This window comes from Leptonotus elevatus, chromosome 1 (assembly GCF_054856555.1).
Source record: "Leptonotus elevatus isolate MCC_2025b chromosome 1, RoL_Lele_1.0, whole genome shotgun sequence".
NCBI lineage: Eukaryota > Metazoa > Chordata > Actinopteri > Syngnathiformes > Syngnathidae > Leptonotus > Leptonotus elevatus.
This window is the reverse complement of record NC_141239.1, coordinates 14,112,189-14,134,510: the sequence shown is the minus strand read 5'-3', so window position 1 is coordinate 14,134,510 and position 22,322 is coordinate 14,112,189. Positions and strand designations below refer to the sequence as shown.

Genomic DNA, 22,322 nt, shown 5'->3' with positions numbered 1-22,322 from the left:
ACAATCGAATGTTGGTGAACCAAAATCTTGATCGTTAGCGAGCTGCCCTGTTCCTGAACAAAAACATAAACACAACACTTTTATTGTTGCGCTCATTTTTCATGAGCTGGTACTTTTTCTATGTACACTAAGGCCTATTTCACTCAAATATTGTTCACGCTAACGCCTAGCTGTTGGCTTCTCACTTTGTCAACAAACAAAAAGGAGTTTGCCAACTTGGATGCTGGGCAGTCACCAGCTCAAAGAGACAAACTTGCTTAGTACTAGCTACGATGAGGCTAGCATTAGCTTAGTGCTAGCTTGGACTATCTTTGCCATAGGTAGGACGAGTCTAGTACTAACTTAGGACTGGCTAGGAGCTACGGCTCTGGCTAGGACGAGGCAGAGCCGCAGATAGAGAGAGTTTGGCCAATTCGGTTTCAGAGCTACTACGCTGTGATTGGTCAACTGCTGGTCACATGACATATGGACGCCATGTTGCTACCCTGCTGCTGGGATTTCACAGTGTTTTGCAATAGGTGTTTCCACTTTCATGTTGCTCAGCGTGGCGTCGTTCACAACGGCCAGGCAGCGGTATTATGATGCATCTGTTCATTGACCCACAGAGGAGGACATTGTGGGAAGTGAAAGTCAAATGAGAGGACTGGAAAGCAAATAACACTTAATGGTTGTGCAAAGTAAAGTAAAATAACGACCTTTTATCAAGTTATAATTGAAAATAAAAATACAATTGATTTTAATTATAAGCCTGTACAAAGTGAATGGATTTAAAATAGAATTATTATCAATTTTAACTCTTGATAAAACAGTGCCCATAATATGAAAAGGAGTTATTGTGGATTTTGTGTTGTAAATAAAGACTTCCGACTCTGGGTTTCACACATCAGCGCCGTTTTCCGCCCATCACTCCCACCCCTACACCTGCGCAACAACATCCTGGGTTCTGTCGCTGGGTAAGGTGCGGGATCCTGGAGGTTAGAGTAAGTTATTTTAAACTAAAAAGGAAAACCTTTCTGTGGGTTGATAAGCTGCGTCAACGGGCCAATGTAGGCTACACTCTGATGTGTTTGAATGAGATAAGTGAATATGACTTTGTAAACGTGATGAAGACAAAGTGGTATATAAGTGCACTCCATTTACTGGCTAATATTTTGATCAATTTGTATTTTTCATTTGTAAGACTATGAAAATTTTGGGGGGGGGGGGAGTACAATAAGTATCCAATTCGAGTTGAAATACTGATTATAATACACCATGTTTGGGATGCATTGTATTATTGTAACAGCAACTTTGCACAGCCATTAAAGAGTGGACGGACATTCCATGGGTCACAGTCAACATGGCATGAAGGAGTCGCGTTGCACTGCGTTAGGCAAACACCAGATACTTGCTGATTTTATGACATTCTGTCCCCTCCCCAACACAGCAAAACTGAACATTTTATTGTCGGCATCCGAAAGCTCACCTGTGCAATAATTATACTGTCTAATCAGCGTCTTGACGTGCCACACCTGTGAGGTGGATGGATTGTCTCGGCAAAAGAGAATTGCTCACTAGCACAGATTTGTGAACAATATTTGAGGGAAATATTCCATTTACAGTGGTACCTCGGAGTTTGAACACAAATCGTTCCTTTAGTTCAGTGCTGCGTTAGTGTATTTTACATTGGGCATATTGTTAGACTACCAAGGGGTCCTTGTGCGCTGTTTAGCGCCAGGCACGTTGTTGAACAGCTAAGGTGTGCCAGTATTTACGGAAGTAGTTACAACAGCGCGATAATCTTCTTCCTAAATCCATTATGGTACGTAGCACTGTACGTTTTTCTTTTCTGCCACCGGCACTGTGCACGCACACGCGAATGTACGGAGCACCTCCGGGAGTATTCACCCGCTCTGACTGGAAACGAGCAGCGCTTCGTCTCCACTACCGCAACGTGAGCATTCGGCATCACTCGGCTTCGCTCGGTTACCCAATCAAGGTACGTTCGGCTTTGCTCGGTTTGCTTGGATGTTCAAACTCAGAGAATGAGGTCAAACTCCTAGGCATTTTTTTACTCAGATTTTTTTGGACTAAGTGCGACTTGTACGAGCTCCGAGACGTTCGAACTCCGAGGTTCCACTGTATATACATATAAAAAGCCTTAGATCTTTGAATTCAGCTCATGAAATATGAGAGCAAAAAACATGTTTATATTTTTGTGTACTGTAAGTTGACTGTATTAATAAATTAGGAACTCTTCAACAGTGCTAGCCAGTTTTGGATACAGTTGTCTGTTAAATATTTTTTTTGATCTAATGCTGTCTGGCATGTGTTTTTTAAGCTTAGAGCAGCTCGACCGCTGTTAAACAAAGTCTCTGCCATATAGTGGGGTGAAATCTTCCCAGTACGCAAGTCACTGAGTTCATACTGTAGCAACCTCCTGCGGCCGTCTTTTTGAAGAACAGTAGCAGCAGCAGGAGATCAATAGCACAGCAGCGAGTTTGATTTGAAGCAAGTCAGAATTGCATTGTCTCTCTAGAGTCTGGCCCCAAATATGTGAAAATGATTAATGGAGCATTTTGATGATATTGAGCGTCAATGTAATAATTATTTTTGATGAAAATGTGTAATAAAAACATTCTGACATTTACACTGTTGAACAAAATTACCTTTTAGCGTGCCCTCAGCAGGATCATCTAATTAGATCATTGAAGGTGTCTGACCTTTACGTAATATTTGTTCCAATTAGTTGCCGTTGGTTTACACCCCTTTGGCAGATTACAGATATGCAAAATGGCTGGCACAGTCAAAGCAGCATAGAGTGTACACTTAGCAAGCACAAATTAATTAACTCATTCACTGCCACAAATTCATTGAAAAAAATATTAAAAATGAGAGGCCGCAGGCAATTATTATTTTTTAATTGTAATTAATCGCATGACTTTACTAGTTATCTAACGGTTAATCACAAATTTTATATCTGTTCTTAATGTACAATAAAAAAAAAATCTAGGTTTTCATACTCTTGTTAACAAAAGTGGAAAAAAATGTTAAACTAATCAAAATAGTTCAAATGAATTTTTGATTTTTATAGCCGTCAATGGCAGTGAATGAATCAAAAAAGAAAAGAAAAGATTATTAAGAATTTGGGGCGTCAGGCGATTAAAATTTGTAATCGTAATTAATCGCATGACTTCACCAGTTAACTCACGATGAATGAGTTAAACATAAACTCGCCTGCCTTTAAAAAGTCATATCTGATTTGATCAACATTATTAAATATGCACAGTATTTATGTGACAATAGTAGTATGTTTATTATGGTATTGGGGCGGAATTGCACTGCAGTAGCATCTAACTGTTATTTCTTTGATTATGCTGACGTCATCGTTGTGGGTACCGAGTTGAGTGACTTACCGCAGCAGTAAAAAAGACAAGAAAAAGAAGCTGTTTTCAACATTATTTCCCCCCTTTATCTTTCCAAAAACTTAGCAAACAACCCCCGAGAGACATTCCGCAGCTCCTTGTATACTTTTAATTCCTGTTATATATTTTCCCACAGGCCCCCGTCCGCTCATATCTGTGATTTTACTGCTCCTCTCTATTCACTTCACTCCACTTTGTCTGTCTCACGCACTCACTCACTGACATAACGTTTCTCGAATGAGTAGTGGAGAAGATGATATGACATCGCGCGGCGCAGTCTTTTCAAAGAGCTGCGCGTAGCTTGCGACACGTTATCGAGACAGATGGACTGACGTGAGCGGGGGAGGGGGCTGCAGGCTTGTTAAAATTTCACATTTGGGGTGGACCAAGCGTTCTCACAATGAGTAGAGGTTTATGTAAACCTTTATTTATTAATTTATTTTGCAGACATTCAACATGTACTACTATGAGTCTAACAATGCCAACCTGTGGTTCATCAAGGAAAGCCAATACGTCAAGATCGATACTATTGCTGCGGATGAAAGCTTTACGCAGGTAAGGACACATTATACGCACACACAAACACTGACGCTATTTATTTAACAATAGAGTGTTCCGCACCGGATTTTCTGTATACAGTATACTGTATCTGTCTGTTGCGGAAATCCTGTGGAATATCACGGAAATATGCAGTATTTAGTGTTGATTGTTACAGTTTACTTCCTTGCACCGATCTATCAGCCTGCCGATTTATCGGTCCCGATTTCCTTAATTTTGGGGGATCGGTCATCGCCCGACCCCTTAAAAATAAACCGACCTTTTCCACCGATCTCATCTCCCTCCTTAAACGTGTGAAAAAGTCAGCTGTCATCTTCTGCGGAGGTGACTTATAGGTTTTTCATTTTTATTTGAGAGAACTACTTCATGTGCAGTTTAAAGAACCCGTTTGTATTATTTCACAGATATTTTTCAATGTTTTCCAATAAAACAAGATCGGAACACTGAAAGTGTATGCTGCTTGTTATGAAAAAAATCGGGATTGGCAGGTTAGACTTTCAGGGATCAGTGATCGGCCAGGAAATTGTAATCGGTGCACCCCTAGTTAGGGCCCGACCAATTAATTGATCGGATGATTTGATCGCCCGACATTAGCTCTTTTAAAATCATCAAAAATCTGTCTTTTTTTTTAGGTGCATATTTATGGTGATTTTTGTATTTTGCATTCCTTTTACTCATTAATACACTACAACATAAGACTAAGATTCAAACATTCAAATATCATATTATAAAAAGTAATATTCGATTCTGTTCAATTTAGGTTGATTATGGTTTGTCTCAATATGGTATGTTTATGAATCTAAACTAGACTATCCAAATTAGGGGTGGGAATCTTTGAATGTCTCACGATTCGATTCAGATTTTTGGGTGTGCGATTCGATTCAGAATCGATTTTCGATTAAGAGCGATTTTTGATTCAAAATGATTTGATTGACAATGATTTTTGCTTCAATTTATAGATGTTCAAGGAATCTTAATGATCTACTCCATTCTGACTCGCTAATGCTAATTAGTGCTCTACTCGCGACATTTTAATCACTCAAAAAAATGGCTCCACGCTGCAAGAAAACAACTTTTATTGGAATAACTTGATCGTGACTTTTTCCTTCTACTCTCTAATGTGGCTACAACTTAACAGTGTATCAGACCGCGTGAAACCACACTGCCCCTAAGTGGCCAAATCAGGTACAACATGAACAGCGCTCCCAATAAAGGCACACACAAAGGGAAGACAGTATAAAATAATTTAAATAAAATCAATTTTGGGACATTTAAAATCGATTCTGAATCGTACTAAATGAGAATCATGATTCTTATGAGTATCGATTTTTTTGGAACACCCCTAATCCAAATTAACTCATTCACTGCCATTGACGGCTATAGACGTCAAAAATTCATTTAAACTATTTCTATTATTGTAAATTTTTTCCCACTTTTGCTAACAAGAGTATGAAAACCTAGAAAAAAAAGTATTGTTAATTTAGAACAGATATAAAATTTGTGATTAATCGTTAGTTAACTAGTGAAGTCATGTGCTAATTACAATAAAAAAAATAATCGCCTGACGGGCCAAATAAAAAAATTAAAAAGTGGCGTTTAATCGTAATTAATCGCATGATAATTTTAGATCTGTTATAAATGTACAATAAAAAAAAGAAAATAAATTAAATGATTTTTTTATTACTAATAGAAATAGTTCACATTAATTTTTTACGTCTATAGTCGTCAATGGCAGTGAATGAGTTGAACATTGAACTAAACAACAACAAAAATGTGTGTATTTGCTTGCTACATCAGATGTACATTTTATCTGTGTTTTTGTAATGCAATGGACGATGTCTCCATTCTGCAGGTGGACGTTGGCGACCGCGTGATGAAGCTAAATACGGAAGTGCGCGACATCAGCAACCTCAGTAAAAAAGGCTTCTACCTGGCCTTCCAGGACCTGGGCGCTTGCATCGCCCTGGTTTCGGTCAGGGTCTTCTACAAGAAGTGTCCGCTCACCGTGCTTAACTTGGCCCAGTTCCCTGACACCATAACAGGGGGAGACACAGCCCTGGTGGAGGTACACGGTGCGTGCGTGAATGCCTCCGAGGAGTTTGAGGTCCCCAAGATGTACTGCAGCGCAGACGGAGGCTGGCTGGTCCCTATCGGGCGGTGCGTGTGTAAACCGGGCTTCGAGGAGAACAAGGACATCTGCCAACGTGAGTGGACTGTGTGTATTTTGCTAGCCAGTGCAATTAGTGTGAGTTTGTGAGCGGAGAAGCAAGAATGCAAGATCAGTCCCTTGCAGAGATCTGTGGGAGATGCTCTGAGGCGTCTTCTCCTCTATTTAAGAGCTTGCGTGTGTTTGTCCAGCTTGAATATCTCATTTTCCCTGCTGAGCTGAGGAGAGCACAGTTTGAGAAAGTGTTTATTGCTGCGTGCGTGTTTGTGTTGCAAGAGGAAAAAGGTATGCCCGAGGAAGGCGGTTATTGAGTCGTAAAACTCCACAGATGGCATGTGCAATGTGCGCCGTGTTTGTATGCCTGCTTTGCCGGCGTGTATTTGGGAGAGTAAGCTCTATTAGGCAGACGCCGTCCCACCGTGTCCCCGCAGGCTCCATTTCCTCCAGGATAGAGAAAAAACAAAATCATAGATATTCATCCTCGCAAACTTGCAATCCGGAGCGTATAATGCAATCTCAGTTGTTTTGGAGAAGCATGCCGTCAAGACACCCTGAAACCTTGGCAGCGGGGCCTTAGAGACAAGTGAGTAAGTACAAGCTGTACACTGCAGCCTGCCGCACTGCTAATGTGCACAGATTGTGTCGCAAGTCTGGCTGCATCTCAATCGCAGTTGAGCTTCGCGTCTGTCTGCTGCTTGTTTGATGGTGGCGGATTTCAGGGAGTTCACCTCCTACTCGGCGATGCTCCCTTTTCCTTATATTCAAATGTGCCCTCGATTGGCATTCTGCTGTTTAAAGGCTTGTTCGACTTTATGGCAAGATTTATGGCTCGGCCGACTCCCTCTCCACAACATTTATTAGGCTTTACACAATCAGGATTTTTCGGGTGGTCACCAAGCAGCAGCTAACTGATCACGATAACCGATAACCAATCACCAATTCGATCAACAACTTTCATGTTTACTTTAATGTCGGCTGCCGCCATTGGTGGGGGATAGGGACAGGCCCGGCCCACGAATAGCAAAAACATGTATAATCTACGACAATTGAAATACATTGGGGGGGATCAAACCCCCAAAATTCTTCAACAAAAACTTACTTACTTATTTCACTAAACCGATCAATGATGTCATTGACCGATCGGGGAAATTAAGACATTACAGCCGATCAACGATTTTGCATAAAATGCAAAATATCAGCCGATCCTCACTTTTGTAAGGGGGACCATAACTACGCAAATACTAGTAAATAAATAAAGAATTAAACGTAAAGTAAAAATGAATATAAGAAATATAATTAAAAAATGATATACAAGAAAATTAGTATAAATTGAATTGAATCAGCAAAATATATTCATGTATACATAAATAAGTAAATACAACTACTAATGAATACAAAAGTTAAAAACAGTATTCACAAATTAAAAATAATAAACAAAAATGAACATGGAAATAAATACAAAAATAAATATGAAAATAGAATTAATTAGGTACGTTTTAAGTCACATAAATAAGCATAACAACAAATACAGTGTGCGCGTTTAACTTATTTTTTTGTGTAGGCTACAGTTATGTTACATTGCACTGAATCTCCTCATTTGGGTACCAGGACTGAAATAAACGGGAATGAGTGTTTAGCATAGTATTAACATATAATGCTATTTATATAGCGCTTTACAATATAGCCACATGGTATTTTTTTCCGATAGTAAATTCACACCGAGTGCATTACAGTGATTCAACAAAATCTTGTATTCTAAAAATAAATAGAGGAAAACAAAAAAGTTTAGGTCTCGGTTCAGACAGCCTCATCCAACTGGCATTCTGCAAACTGTTATCACAAAATAAATTGAAAGCATAGAACAATAAAAAGTGTTGGTAAAATGAAAAGCAAATAGGTCTAGTGCATCTAAAATTGAATGACGTCCCAATACTTTTGTCTACATGAAGTCTCTGAAGACCGATCCGTGTAGCAAAGCAGTTGACCTGAGCGATCCGTGTGACCTCATAGGCTTAGAGGCCATGTTTTAGTAGACTGCAGAGAATATAACCAAGCGAGCCGCCCCATTTAACAAGCTAGATTTAACTCACTAATAGTGCGCAGATAGATTAAGGTCAAAGGGCAGGAATCATGTGACCTTTGTGTTGTGCAATCATTTATGGTGAGTCGATTACTGGTAAGACAGGCTTCCATTGTCGGCCGTAAATCCTTTTTGCTTGTAGTTCAGGGGAAAGCATATTTGCTTGTGTGGTGATTATTTGAGAAACAATCAACGGGTACTTGCCAAACAATTTTAATTCCCTTGTGATGATTAGAAGCATATCGGTGGCAGGCTTTTCTTCGCCACCCACTCGGTCTTAGCGAATGTATTTTGGGCAATTTAGGCAATTTTGTTTTGCACATGCTCTCAACAGCCAACACTTAATGACCACCTGCACAATCTAATGAGATCCAACTCAGGAGATGCAGGGGGAAAAAAAGGAAACAAATAATAAGGCTCAATTTTGATTGTGTGTGTGTGCGTGTTAGCGGTCTTGTGAAGCGATTCCAAATAACTTTTCGGGACAATTGCATCACCCAATTAATTTGGGTAATCCAAAATGTTTGCTTTGTATGGGAGCAAGATTAGGCAATACATTTTAAACTAATTTCACAATCTTTTTAGTCCAAATTGGCTCTTCCAACACCCCCCTTCTCCCTGTGATGACCCAGGTGAGCTGCAGATGTGCTGCAGCTACTGGACAGGGTGTCTGATTTTGTCACCCAGCCCCCCCCCTAATTATGTGGCTATATGTGTTGAGTTTTTTTTCCATGTTCATACTGTGCCTCTTTCTTCCCTCTTTTTTTCATCTAAGAAACTGTGGACTGAATCAAATTTGATCACTCAGCCTTGGTGGCCATTTTAACTCATTCACTGCCATTGACGGCCATCGACGTCCAACATTTATTTGAACTATTTCTATTCGTTTTTTCCCCACTTTTGTTAACAAGAGTATGACAACCTAGAAATGTTGTCTTATTGTACATTTAGAACAGATATAAGATTTGTGATTAATCGTGAGTTAACTAGTGAAGTCATGCGATTAATTACGATTACAAATTTTTATCGCCTGACGCCCCTCACTTTTAATAATCTTTTCTTTTTTTCAATATTTTCTTTTTTAAAAATCCACTCTGTCATAGTGAAATATCACTTGATATGAAAAAATTGAAATATATTGTTAAATAGTGCATAGTTAGCTTGCTAACTGAATCATGTTGCTAAGTGAAGGTTTAATCATTTTTAACCAAATATGTCCACCCTGTCAGAAGAAAGCTCATATATTTTGCTGTTTGCATGTACATTATTTGTTTGGGGGGGAACTGGAAGTTTGACCAATGCACATTTCTAATCCATTTAATACAGGTTTACGGGTAAATCTTAAAGTTACATGGATGATGTTGACGCAAGGCATAACAGTTCTCAACATAAATGTGTACACACCAAAAGATTTAGTACAGACCCTTCGCTCTCCTTTCAGAACAGAATCAATACTTTGTGTATTCTATTGTACGACAAACTACTCACATATATGTGAGCCATTGATTGCAGACGGTAATTGTCAATGTGGACACAGAGAATGTGATAAAATGTATATTTTTAGAGGTGGGTGTACTCATTTATGTTAAGCACTGCATCAGCATCCATGCTGCATTAAAAAAAAAAAAAGCCATAAGAGGCTGCATAGTGCGTTACGCTTTAATGTGTCCCGCTGAGAGGCCGCCGCGTCCTTTTACACCTCGACGGTGGCTCTAAACAAAATGTTCCTGCCCTGACACATTGTGCAGGTCCTCCAGTGGGAAAACGCACGCTGCTAATGCATTTAAATCACCCTCTCGCGCTTGCCTCCGCTCAAAGAGTTGGGGGAGGAAATGGACGGGAATTTGTGATTCTCATTGTGCAGGTGAACAAGTCTTGTAATGGCCACTTTGAATTCCTTCTCTCTTGTTCCTTGTTGCCATTTGGCCGCTCTGACGTTCATTGTTTTTCCGTGCTAATGTTGCGTGTGGATCTCCTCCTTTTTGCCCCCTTGAGCTGCCTCATTTTGTCTCACTGTTTGTCCCTGACTCCCATCTGCGCTCCCCCCAGCGTCTCTCTTTGTGTCCCCGTCCCTTTCTCTCTTTCTCTCTCGGTGTGAGGCGCTAATGGAATCATTACTAGCCTTTCTGTGTTAGACAAACAGCAGACACCTCCAATTACTGCCCCCCTTTTCCCTGCAATCTCCCTCCTCTATGCTAACCTAACCTCGCTTTGGTGTCTCTCTATAATGGGGCTTTTCGTTACTCATTGTCCTCGCACATTTCTTATGATATTGTCTTCCTTTTTCTTGCACGCCATCTTTTGAAACCTGTATAGAGGTCTTATTCCTCACTAGTCAACCTGTAACAATGGTCACTCCTCCCATCTTAATTTGATCGCATGGGCCACTATATTAAAGAAAACAAAGACCTATACTGTATGTAACAAGCTATATTGTGTTTTTTTTGTGACACTATATATTTTGCATATTTCCTGAACAGTGCATTTAATCTATTGAGTACATTCGTATACAAGCCAAACCCAATACTACTACTACTACTACTACTACTACTACTAATAATAACGATAATAACAACAACTTTCTTCACTCATAAGCATCATATGTTTCATGAGACACAATAAACATTACACAGTAACACACAAGCAAAAATACTTCTAGTACATGACCCAACACCCCCATTGGAAGTTTACAGTCAAACTACTGTACACATAAAACAAAGAGAATTTAAAACAATCATATAACAATGCATTAACGTCTGCTAGCTTAATGCTAACACAAAATGGGAAAGGTCATAGACCTGCTAATGAATAGCATATAATGCATGTGGTGGTTTTATAACACTTTAAGCAACAGGTCACTTACAGTAGTTGTGAAACTCTTCTTTATTTGTCTGCATGATTATGTGTTTTTATAAAGTATAATATTATAGAGTGTTATGTTCCTTTTTAAAAACCAAATCACATTTTTGGGTTGTTTTTGTGGGGAGGCTGGAACAAATTAATTATATTTCCATTCATTTCAATAGGGAAATATGATTTAAGATACTGTACTCAAAGTGTTTTGAGATTTGTGGTCAAGGAACCAATAAACTCACATTTCAAGGCATCATTGTACTGATCCAGTTTCTGCAATGTGTCAACAGTTAATATTTTACCATGAAACTCACTGTGAAATTCACAGAAAGTAAACACACGTTAGGTAAGCTAAAGAAAAGCTAGGAATAGAAAGTTGAGAAAATAGTTTATAGGTTTATTGTTTGAACTTAACAGTCATACCATGGCTCAGACCGGAGCAGTCCCGTAGCTCGATATCCCAAGGTAGGCACTCTTAAATGGGAAGAGGAAGGGGGGTTGGGGGGTAAAGTTGAGTAGAAAAGAGTAAAGAGGGAAAGCAAGGCACCCCACTGTGTCAAGTCGCCGGCTGGGACTCTGAAATTCAGACTTTTATAATTATCACCATGCATGACTGCTTCTGCTATTGCTACTTCATATGTTTTTACTTTGAAATGCTGCACCTTCACATTGCCTCACCCTGAAAGATCCAACACATCAATAGGCAGACAGATGTTTGTCTGTCTGTCTGTCTATCTATCTATCTCCCCCCCTCTCTCTCTGTCTGTGTCTGTTGGTCAGTATTAGCTAGCTAGTTAGCTCTCTCTCTCTCTCTCTCTCTCTCTCTCTCTCTCTCTCTCTCTCTCTCTCTCTCTCTATCCATCCATCCATTTATCTCTTCTCACTGATCTGAATATATGACTGAATAGCCGATAGGCCAAGACTTTTGAAGCCCTCGAGGCCGCCATATTGCTCCTCCCAAGAAACGTTTCTCGGCATACGATCCTATACATTTACAGTGTCGAAATTGGAGAATATTTGAGGCAGTAAAAGTAGAAACAGCATGATTTAAGATGTTTTAAATTTGTTCAGCATAAACAAGAGGACTTCAGACATTTTACAACTTGCCTTGAATACATGTATAAATTATATGCTTAATGGAGGAAACGTGTATATTTTTTTTATTAAATAATTATAACACCCTCAAAGCAGCACATACCGTTTACTTGTTAAAAAATAGTGACCACTCCGCCACGAACCCCCCACCTCGCCCCCCGGCGCTATACTAATTGCCTACGAGCTGTATATGTCTAATCTGTACGTAAACTGTATAGTTTATACCGTAGTCTGCTCGCGAGATGGGAGGCGCAAGATGGCCGCCCTGCCGCTTTAATGGCTTGCACGGGCGTATATGGGCTATCGGCTATCCAGTTACATAATCAGATCAGTAGCTTGCTAATTAGCTAGATAGCTAGCTATCTCGACAGATCGGTTGTTCGATAACTAGCTCGATAGCTCAATAGCTAGCTGGATGGATGGAGATTGTGCAATTGTGCAATGCTGTTATGTTTGCCTGTGTTACACCACTGGCACGTGTGCCGCCTGTGAACTGAGGCGTGCACGCTAACAACACTCCGTCACATGAAATCATACTAATGCGCTTTGTCACTTGATGGGGACTTACACAATCTCTCTCTCACTCCTACTCCACCATCATTTGCACACTCCAGGAGGCCACCACCTCCTCCAGACACGCTTGTTTGTCTCTTAGACATTCTCTTCCCATCCGCCATTACTCCTTCCATTCCTGCTTTGCACTCCTTCGCCCTCTCCTGCTTTCTCACAGACGGCAGGGAACATAGTAAAATCTATTCTCAAACCTTTGTAAGCCCAAAGGGGTACACGTTGAAGGGCAGGAGTGTGTGTTTGCTTGTGTGTTCTGTCCTCTTCTGTGTGTCTGACAGCGCCAATTACTGCCTCAGATGGAGAAAAGAGAGGAGAGAAGGACAGACACCTGTCACCTCAACACAAGACCGCACTCTTTTTTCCCCCCTCGGCATGCCACAGTACTAAAGCTCTGCACGGCACTTCTTTCTGTTGCATACACGGCTCTCTGAATGAATGAATGAGTGAGGAGCTCAAGGTTAGGTACTGCTAATTGCTGATATACTGAACATACTGTACACTACAGATCTTCATAGAGATAGCCACACTATTTAGGACATTATAAAATAGCACTCAGACCAAGAGCAGTGGGACTTCTGCCAAGGATTAGCCATTTGTCACCTGTTAAAATCTATAATGTAAGATGTTATGAGCAAAGGATGGCGGCGGGGGAGGGGTGGTGGGAATAAAGTTCCATCCAGATCCACAATTTCTTTTGACTGAAGGGAACAAAGTTATACGATGCTATATAAGCATCACTAATTACAATGTGATCTGATGAGGTTTGACAGAAATATAAGTATCTGAACATGTTAAATGGGATTTTCCATGTTCAAGTGACTTTGCTTGCAAGTGCTGCACAATCTGAATCTTAATTTGCAGAGAGCAGCAGACCTTCAGATCCTGCAGACACACAGCAACATTTTTACCTTCAACCACAATGTGAAAGTCTTAAATGGTTCAAATACATCAACAAAGCCATGAAAATAGAAATATATCAAGTTATTTTTTAAGAACTGACAGACAAAATTTTATATTATTATTATTATTATTACTACACATTCAATTAAAAACCTTATACCCCCTACCATATAATACTATCGGCTCCAAATATTGTTTATCAACCCCCTTGACTACTAATAATTAGTATCGGCACTGAAAAAATTGCATTTCGGTCTCTCTCTATTTCATTTGGAAATGTTATGTTTCTTTGAAACTACGAGTGGTATCGGTGACTAGTCAAGGGTTGAGTACTGGTATAAAGTGGTATAAAAAATCCCTACATTGCATATTTCGATTTGCCTTGATTTATAGGCTTATTGTTAAAGTAGGTGGCCACAATAGGATAACTCTCCGATTCTGTTCTTAACTCATTCACCCCCAGCCATTTTCACTGAAGCAACCACCTTCGCTCATGGCTGTTAACAGGATTTTGACTGATTTTGCAAGGCCCACAGAATATTGTGTTCTATTGCTATAAAAATATGGAACCTACCAAAAGAAAGATTAGAGTCTCTTCTTTCATCAAGAAAAAAAGTATACTGTATTTGTATCTGTTTCGTTTTGCAACAATTAGCATTAGAATATAGCTACATTTTATGATTATTCACAAATTTGTTGAAAACAGTGGGGAAAAGAGCTTTTTTGCAACATGACCCTGGTCGATCTCTTATACTCTGCTGCCACCTGCTGGCCATTTTTTGTAATAATTATAATTGCTTTAAGCAACCTCTTCAGGTCAGAGGCTGCATCAAAGCCTTCTGTATGCTTAAGTATAAAAAAAAAAAAATGTGTAAATAATTTTTGGGGACCATGGCAATATTTAAAATAGAACGTTTTTAATATGTTTTTGGGATTAATTATGTTAATTGGCGACATTATCACTGTAAATGAAACATCACCATCAAGTTCTCTGTAATGTTTCTTGACTTTCAATCTCACGCTTCACCCGTGCCAACTCATAGTTTCATTGAAAGTGACGGGATAAACCAACGGCTAAGAAAACATAACCTCCTTGGCAGGGAAGCCGTCTATTACAGGCTGGCCATGTGCAAAAGTCAGGCAAACATCACTTTAACACACCGTTAAGTCCACTTGGCTCCGGCTATGAGATCATAACTTTTGGGAGGCAACACAAAGGTCTGCGCAATGTCATTTGCAGAAGAGTTTTGGGAAAAAATTGCCCATGCTGTGAGAGGAATTCGGCTTTCCGTTTGTTCAGCGACGGGCCGCGATCAAAGGGCTGCTTTTCAGCTGTTAGGACAATCAGACTCAGGCTGGGACCGCAGACCAGAAGGAAAAGAAAACTCTTGTTTATCCACAGCGAAAAAGAGCAACAAGCCAAAGGTTGTAAGACATGGATGGATTCAGCCAGGCTTTAATCAAGATAGGCCCTTAGATGCACACGATGAAAGCTGGTGCACTTAAAAGGCCCGTGTGCACACACGCGCGCACGCAAAATCCACGTCATATCTCATAGGAGGATTCCAGCCTCTGTTCACAATAAAAGGTTTTGGCAAAGAACAGATGTAGAGGAAGACTAATCCTCGCACCTGTAAAAGAGATTGAGCTCATTTGCAGGGAGCGGCGTGTGTGTGTGCGTGCGTGTAAAACCTCAGTGGGGAACCTGCTTCACTTCATTGCCTCTCCCACACAGAACCTGAACTCTATCCCACTAGCCATGTGCGTGTTTTTTTTTTTTGCCTTGGTAAAGTGAGCAATTTTTTGTTCACTGCGTACAGACGTTTGAAGGTCAATTCCCCCGCCCCACTCGGCCACTTTCCATGTTCACACACATGCTGTTCTTTGGTTTCTGTGCTCTACTCTTGGTGGCAGCTCGGGGAGCTTGAGAGCGTGAAGGTGAAAGGAGGCAGGGACAGGGCGGCAACAAAAGGATTTAAGCAGCAAGTCAAGAAGCTCTTGTGGCTATGCACTCCATGTAATGTGTGCCTGGGTATTTTTTCCGTAATTTTGGGAATTATGGCCGCACGTCACACATCTGGCAATGCGGTAGAAAAAAATGACCAGTCGAATATTTGCGTGTAATGTAAACATGCGACGGCAAATTATCAGCATTGCATCAGTTACATTTCATTCATTTCTCATTTGGGATGTGCATATCGCCATAAAAGAAAATTCGATACGTAGCTTGATACATGAGGTACGATACGATTGATTAGGCGTGGGCCAATTCTGACGACATGATAACCGTGAGTAAAATTTTTTCTATACTATGGTATTAAAATTACAGCTCTAAAATGACCTTTTTTGAAATATTTGGGTGAACAAAAAGATAACCCCCCCTTTGAACGCAATCTATTTTATTTTTAAACATAATATAGAATATTTGGTCATGGTCAATTTAAGTAAGTCTTATTTAAGTAAGTATTAAGTAAGTTAATAAATAAATAAATAAATACATGTTGACAGTCTTCTAAGTCACTGGTGGGCTATTTTTAGAACAGAGCTGTGGGATACCTGTGTTGTCCTTGTGGCTAACTAGTACACACTGGCACTGTTTTATTTATTTATTTATGTATTAAATTGTGCCCCTGCTTAGAAGTCCCCTGTAAAAAGAAAATAAGACCTCGTTACCAGTGACGGCTGGTATTACAACCTTGTCTTTTTTAAACAACAGCAAACCTTCAAATCGGTAATTAGCCCATGCCGAGATACAAGACAAGGACTTGTCATTTTAATATGAACTTGTCAGTACTGTAAGTGTGACAATCGCGCCAAGTTTTTATGGTTCAACTAAATTCAGCTTTCTAAATAAAGCATTTTCACAACAGCCACACTTGCACCAAAGCTCTGCACACAAAATAAACCACATAAATAACCAATTAAAATAAACCATAGCTCCCATGACATTGTTGCTTCGCATCCAGGATGGGCAGTTTTATTCCCTCTTATCCTGTTTGAAGCTGCTTAGATACAAGAGAAGCAAAACTGGAATCTCCCGTGACCAGAATGGGGTCACTGGGATCAAAGATGTCACATTCACAGCATGCATGACGTCACTCACTTCTGCTACAAGCTGAGTCTGAAAGCAAACAAGCAGCTGCAGCTTCTAACAGATGAAAATGTGCCCGTCGGCGAGTAACACGAATAGAGAAAGATTGGTTCGATTATTCAGTCCTATTTAGTCATCTCGCTCGCTTCACTTTATATTTTAGTGTCAGCGTTCATCCCTCTCTGTCTCCATATCTTCACTGGGACGCATTCGGCTCCATGCTGGGGGGCAAAGCTCCTCGAAGTCGTGGCCACAAATGGCAAAAACAATCCAAACGGCGTCTGCACAACGCACAATGTACACTAAACGGCAAATAAGGCTGAAACGTACAAATTCAAAAAGAACAATTGCAAAGCTCTTGTAACAAGCTGCCAACGTCTTTGAACTGTCCAGTAAAACTGGAGTTTTCTTCCCCCGATGTGTTCTCTCAAAGCATAGAATTGTCCAGAATGTTTGAAAAATTAAGATTCATGTGGAACTAAAGACTTTAGCCAAGCCATTGATTGATTAATTAATTGATAAGCGGTGTGTTCCAAAAATGGAACAAGAAAAGGCTCGTCATCGCTATCGTCTACCTGTCTGTGCAACCCTCTCAAGCACTTTCCACAATACCGCACTTAATTTTCCTTTATCTCTCCTTTCTCCATGTCTGCCTCACCCCATCCAACATTTTTCTCTCCCCGATTCTCATTTCCCCTCCTTTGTGTTTGAACAAATGACACACGTCGTTACAAAGGCTTTGGCACTCACGTTATTCTCACCATACAATAGTCGCCATCTACATGGCCAGGTGGCATTGATGCACACAATGTGGAATTAGCTGTCTTTCAGCACGGTGGATCACCTGCCACACTCGAGCGTGGTGTCGGTGGAACCCGTAGGCATGATCTCAGCTCAGTCCTGAGCAAACCTTGAGAGAAAAGCAGGAAAAGCAGGACAAGAACTGAGAAACCGCTAACATGTGTGTTTCCATCTCTCGGTGCCCTAATACAGCCGTATCCCCCACAGACAGGGGGGGGGGGCTACGAAGGCACAGAGGGGAGACTCCTCTGGGTATAGTCGCCATTAATTGGCTGTGATTCATATGCTGCTGAGTTCCAGTTAGTTAAACAAGCGCACATTTCTCTAGTGTTGAGTCGGTTTGAGCTTTTCTCCATTTAAGATCTAGTGTGGCGGCCGTGGCTCAGGGTGTAGAGACGGTCGTTCAGTAACCAGAAGGTCGGCTGTTCGATCCCTGCTCTCCCCAAGTCATGTGTCGTCGTGCCCTTGGGCAAGGCGCTTCACACACATTGCCTACAGTGCTGCTCACACTGGTGAACGGAAGGTGCGAATGTTTGTGCCGTAGGGGCACACTGGCAGCCACGTTTCCATCAGCTTGCTCCAGGGCAGCTGTGGCTACTTAAGTAGCTTACCGCCACCACAGTGTCAATGTATGAGTGCATGAATAATGTATCCATTCCATTGTAAAGCGTCTTCGAGTGTCTAGAAAAGCGCTATATAAATCCGAGTTATTAATATTAGTAAAGGCTTTCAAGATGGCAGCACATGAGAGCCAGCAGGTCTGGCGAGCAGGAAGCATAGACACAGGAAAGCGGCCATTGACCCTTCCCCCGTCTCCCCCTCCCTCTCTTTCTAGTTCGTGGATGGCTTCCAGATGTGCGATTCAGTCTGTCAGAAAGATCGCGCCAACGCTAAGCAGCACCAAAACATGACATACAAATGTAGTAGCGGCCAAAGTCCAATTTGTTGAGTAGTTGGCACCAAGCAAGTCTTTACATCAAGCTGATTGGCGGAACAGATGGATGACTAGGGCCTTCAAACATCGGCTAACTTTTCATTATTATTTTTGCCTTTACGTACTCTAACCATTTACAACAGTTGTACAAAAGTGACGCTGGTCTAATTAGTTATTACACAAAAATCTTTACCACAACTCATTCACTCCCAGCCATTTTCACTAAAGCAATCCCCTTCATTTACCAAAAAAAAAGATTTGTCTCTTCTTTCATCAGGAAAAAAAGTATATTTCTATCTGTTTCCGTTTTGCAGCAATTGGCAATAAAATATAGCTAAGTTTAATCATTATTCGCAAATCTATTTAGAAATGTGAGTAAAATAGATTTTTTTCCAACATGGCCCTGGTTGATCTCTTATACTCCGCTCCCACCTGCTGGCCGTTTGTGTAACAACTACCATTTCTTCAACCATTCTATGCAGTTGAGAGGCTGCATCAAGGCCTTCTGTATGCATAAAGAAACAAAAAAAACGTATAAATAAAAACATTTAAAATAGAACTTATTCATACGTTTTTGGGAGCAAATGAGTAAATATTTACCAATATTTTATAGTATAATGAAATGTGTGGATTAGGTCATTCTGTGGACCCGTCATTCAAAACAAAGCAAAACTTAATTTTTACAAGCAATGCTTAGGTTAACAATGTAAGTCGTGTATGGAATTGACCTGGATATAATTATTTTACACACAACATAAAGTTATAATTGTTTAAAAATCCATCTATCCATCCATTTTCTTAACCGCTTGTCCTCACAAGGGTCACGGGGATCGCTGGAGCCTATCCCAGCTGGTTTCGGGCAGTAGGCGGGGTACACCCTGAACTGGTTGGCAGCCAATCGCAGGGCACATTTGTTTAAAAAAATAAATAAAATAAAAACAAAAACATAGTACAACATAAATAAAAAATAAAGGTGTTAAATATAGCACATTGTCAGGTGAGGTGCGGAATTTGGACTCAAAAGCAGACAAGACATGGAAGTTGAAAAACAAAGTAATCTTAGACAAAAATACAAAATAACAACAGAGGCGCCGACTGGATACAGAACACAAGGAAGAACATTTGCATGGAAACCTCAACTTACTGACAAAAGTGTCACTCAGCAATTCCAGCTAGGGCCGTCCTCAATTCTCTAACATATAATAAAGGCCTATATGACAACATAAGAATGACAAATTCAGGACCATAGCAACTGACATCACATCACAAAGACCCAACCCAAAACACGCACACAACACACAAGGATTATCATCCTTATTACTTAATCAATTAAAGGCAAACCAAAAAGTAAAGTTTGCGGGGAATACAGACCCGGCTGGCCCGCAAATAGTGAAAATCAGCGTATAATTGACATCGATTAAAATGGTTTAGAGAATTTGTTTTAATTTTATGTACGTATTGTATCGATTTTTTAAGTCATTGATAATCTGTATTTTTTTTCTGCCAAAAACCGGCCTCAAAAATCCATATCAGTCAGTCTCTATTGACGACTGTGATGTTAAGTCAGCGGCCAGCAAACAACCGCATTGCATGTAACGACAGCACAAAGTCAGCAGTGGAAGCAAAGGCTGAGAGTGCTGATAAGGGAGCCATTCCATTCAACATATGAGCACGCAAGCACATTCTCTTGGCACGACGGCTGTAGTATTATATTATTCTACAGCATTGAGACAAAGGCATTTTTGTGATGGAATTTTCTATTTCCTCAAATGATGAATACACCTGCCGACACACTTATAAATAGCTTATTGACTTTTGTGTTCTGAAATGCACTTTTCAGGAAAGCAAAAGGAAAGCAGTTTATTCTTCTGTTTTCAACCCGCTAATAAAAACAAAAAACAAAAACCTTTCCAATCCTTCCGATCAGCGACAAGCGAAATGTTGATACATGGCCGGGCTCCACATCTGATTATTAATCTATAAATACAGAAATAAATTACATAGGACAAGACAGTTGCACTTCATAAATTTTATATTGATAATGGGAGATAGACAAGAAAAGCCAAAGGAAAAAAAAAAACATAATTTATATTTACATTTATTATTATATAAACCGATTTCACAAACTTTAAAAAGAAGATTGCTCTATATTAATTATTTTGTTGTCATTAACATCACTATGAGATTCATTAAAAAAAAACATTTCCAGTTTAATACATTTTGTAAAAACTTTATTTGGACGTACGCTGTCTTTGTTATTTACGTCGCAACACATTCAATGCGTAGTAACGTATAATGGCGGCTGGCTCTCTGCCGAGCAATGTGAAACGCCTATTTAAAAAAAAAAGCAAGGTAAGCCTCCGTATTGTTCCTAAAAGGACGATCAAAACTCTTGAATTTGTCTGGTGAATGATGAGAGCACGGCGTGGGGGAGGGTGACTCTCCCGATCGCATGTTGTTGTTTTTTAGCAACGCTATGAGGCTTAACCTGCCATTTCACATTGCATGGCAGAGAGCCTGCGGCTATTCTACGTCACTACTCACTGAATTGGAAATGAATTTTAGTAACAACCAAATGAATGATATAAGGCAAACTTGTCATGACTGTCGGTGTTTCTTTTAAAATCAAAATAAAACAAAGAGGATTTCTTCCAATGTGTTCAAAACAAATACACAGCAACTGTTCTGAAGAAATTGTTTTTAGCTTTATGCTAATACACAACGCAAAACACTATGACTGGGCTAACTAAACTAGCCTCAATGTCATTGCGATGCTAGTAGTAGTAGGAGTAGATCATTACGATTCCTTGCATATCTATAGATTGCAGCAAAAATCAATGTCAATTAAATCAATTTGAATAAAAAAATCACACTTAATCGAAAATCGAGTCTGAATCAAATCGCAGAACCCAAAATCGGAATCGAATCGCGAGACATTCAAAGATTCCCACCCCTACTATTAACCTCTATGTATTATCCTGTCTCTTGGTAGCTAAGTTGCACACGCACCAGAACGAACACAAAGGCTGGAAGAGATGAATGATAATTCCATTTTATTTCAATGGGGACAGATGATGTGAGATTTCATAACCTTATTTTCGTTGAGATTGTGCATCTTCCTTTTCGTTTAACGTGTTTGTGGATTTGGTAGAACGCGCTACACCTCGGTAGGCGTTACGGCATATTTGATTGCACACCCCCAGTGCAAATGGCAATTTGGTGACCAAAAGTAGACCCGATGTTTGACCAGCTAAAAGCAGGTCTAAGTTGTGGTGCAGATGTAATGTGATTTTGGTGGATTTGATTGAGGTACAGGCAGACGGATTTTGAACTTCATGGAGGTGTTTGGTGCATGCCATCGTGTTTCAGCAGCATCAGACAATCCCTTGAAATCATTGTAGAAATTAATTCATTGAATTCATTATTATTAGGGCAATCAGTTTAATCTCAATTAATTGCATAACTTCAATAATTAACTTGCGATTAAATGCAAATTAATCACACATTTTATCAATGTTCTAAATATACCAAAAATATTTTTTCACAATATCCCTAAGTGAATATCTTCTTGCAGTTCATTTTTAAATGTACACTTCCACCTGCATCTTCATGGGATGTAGGCCGCCAGGAATTGGCTTTGTTCCCTCACACAACTGGCAAAAACCTACTTCTACCCGCGCTCGTCTAGCAAAATACCAAAAGAAAAATACAAATACGGAGTTTTTTTGTTGCGCATTTACAGTACGTGAACCCTTGACTTTCTCAACGTCTACGCCATAAATTCAACACAAAGCTGCTCTGAATCTGCAAGTTGTAATCCTCCAAGGCTGCATAGTGGGTTGAAAGACATTGAATTGTTCTGTATACAC

General features: G+C 40.0%; 1 protein-coding gene across 1 annotated transcript in view; it reads left to right on the top strand.

Moving 5' to 3' along the window:
- Nucleotides 1-22,322, top strand: part of LOC147180968 (ephrin type-A receptor 3-like) — a 153,060-nt gene that overhangs the window by 54,350 nt on the left and 76,388 nt on the right. Inside the window, exons 4-5 of the mRNA XM_086075735.1 lie at nt 3,852-3,959; nt 5,815-6,166. Coding sequence (XP_085931861.1) covers nt 3,852-3,959; nt 5,815-6,166 — 460 coding nt within the window. The remainder of the gene's footprint in view (nt 1-3,851; nt 3,960-5,814; nt 6,167-22,322) is intronic.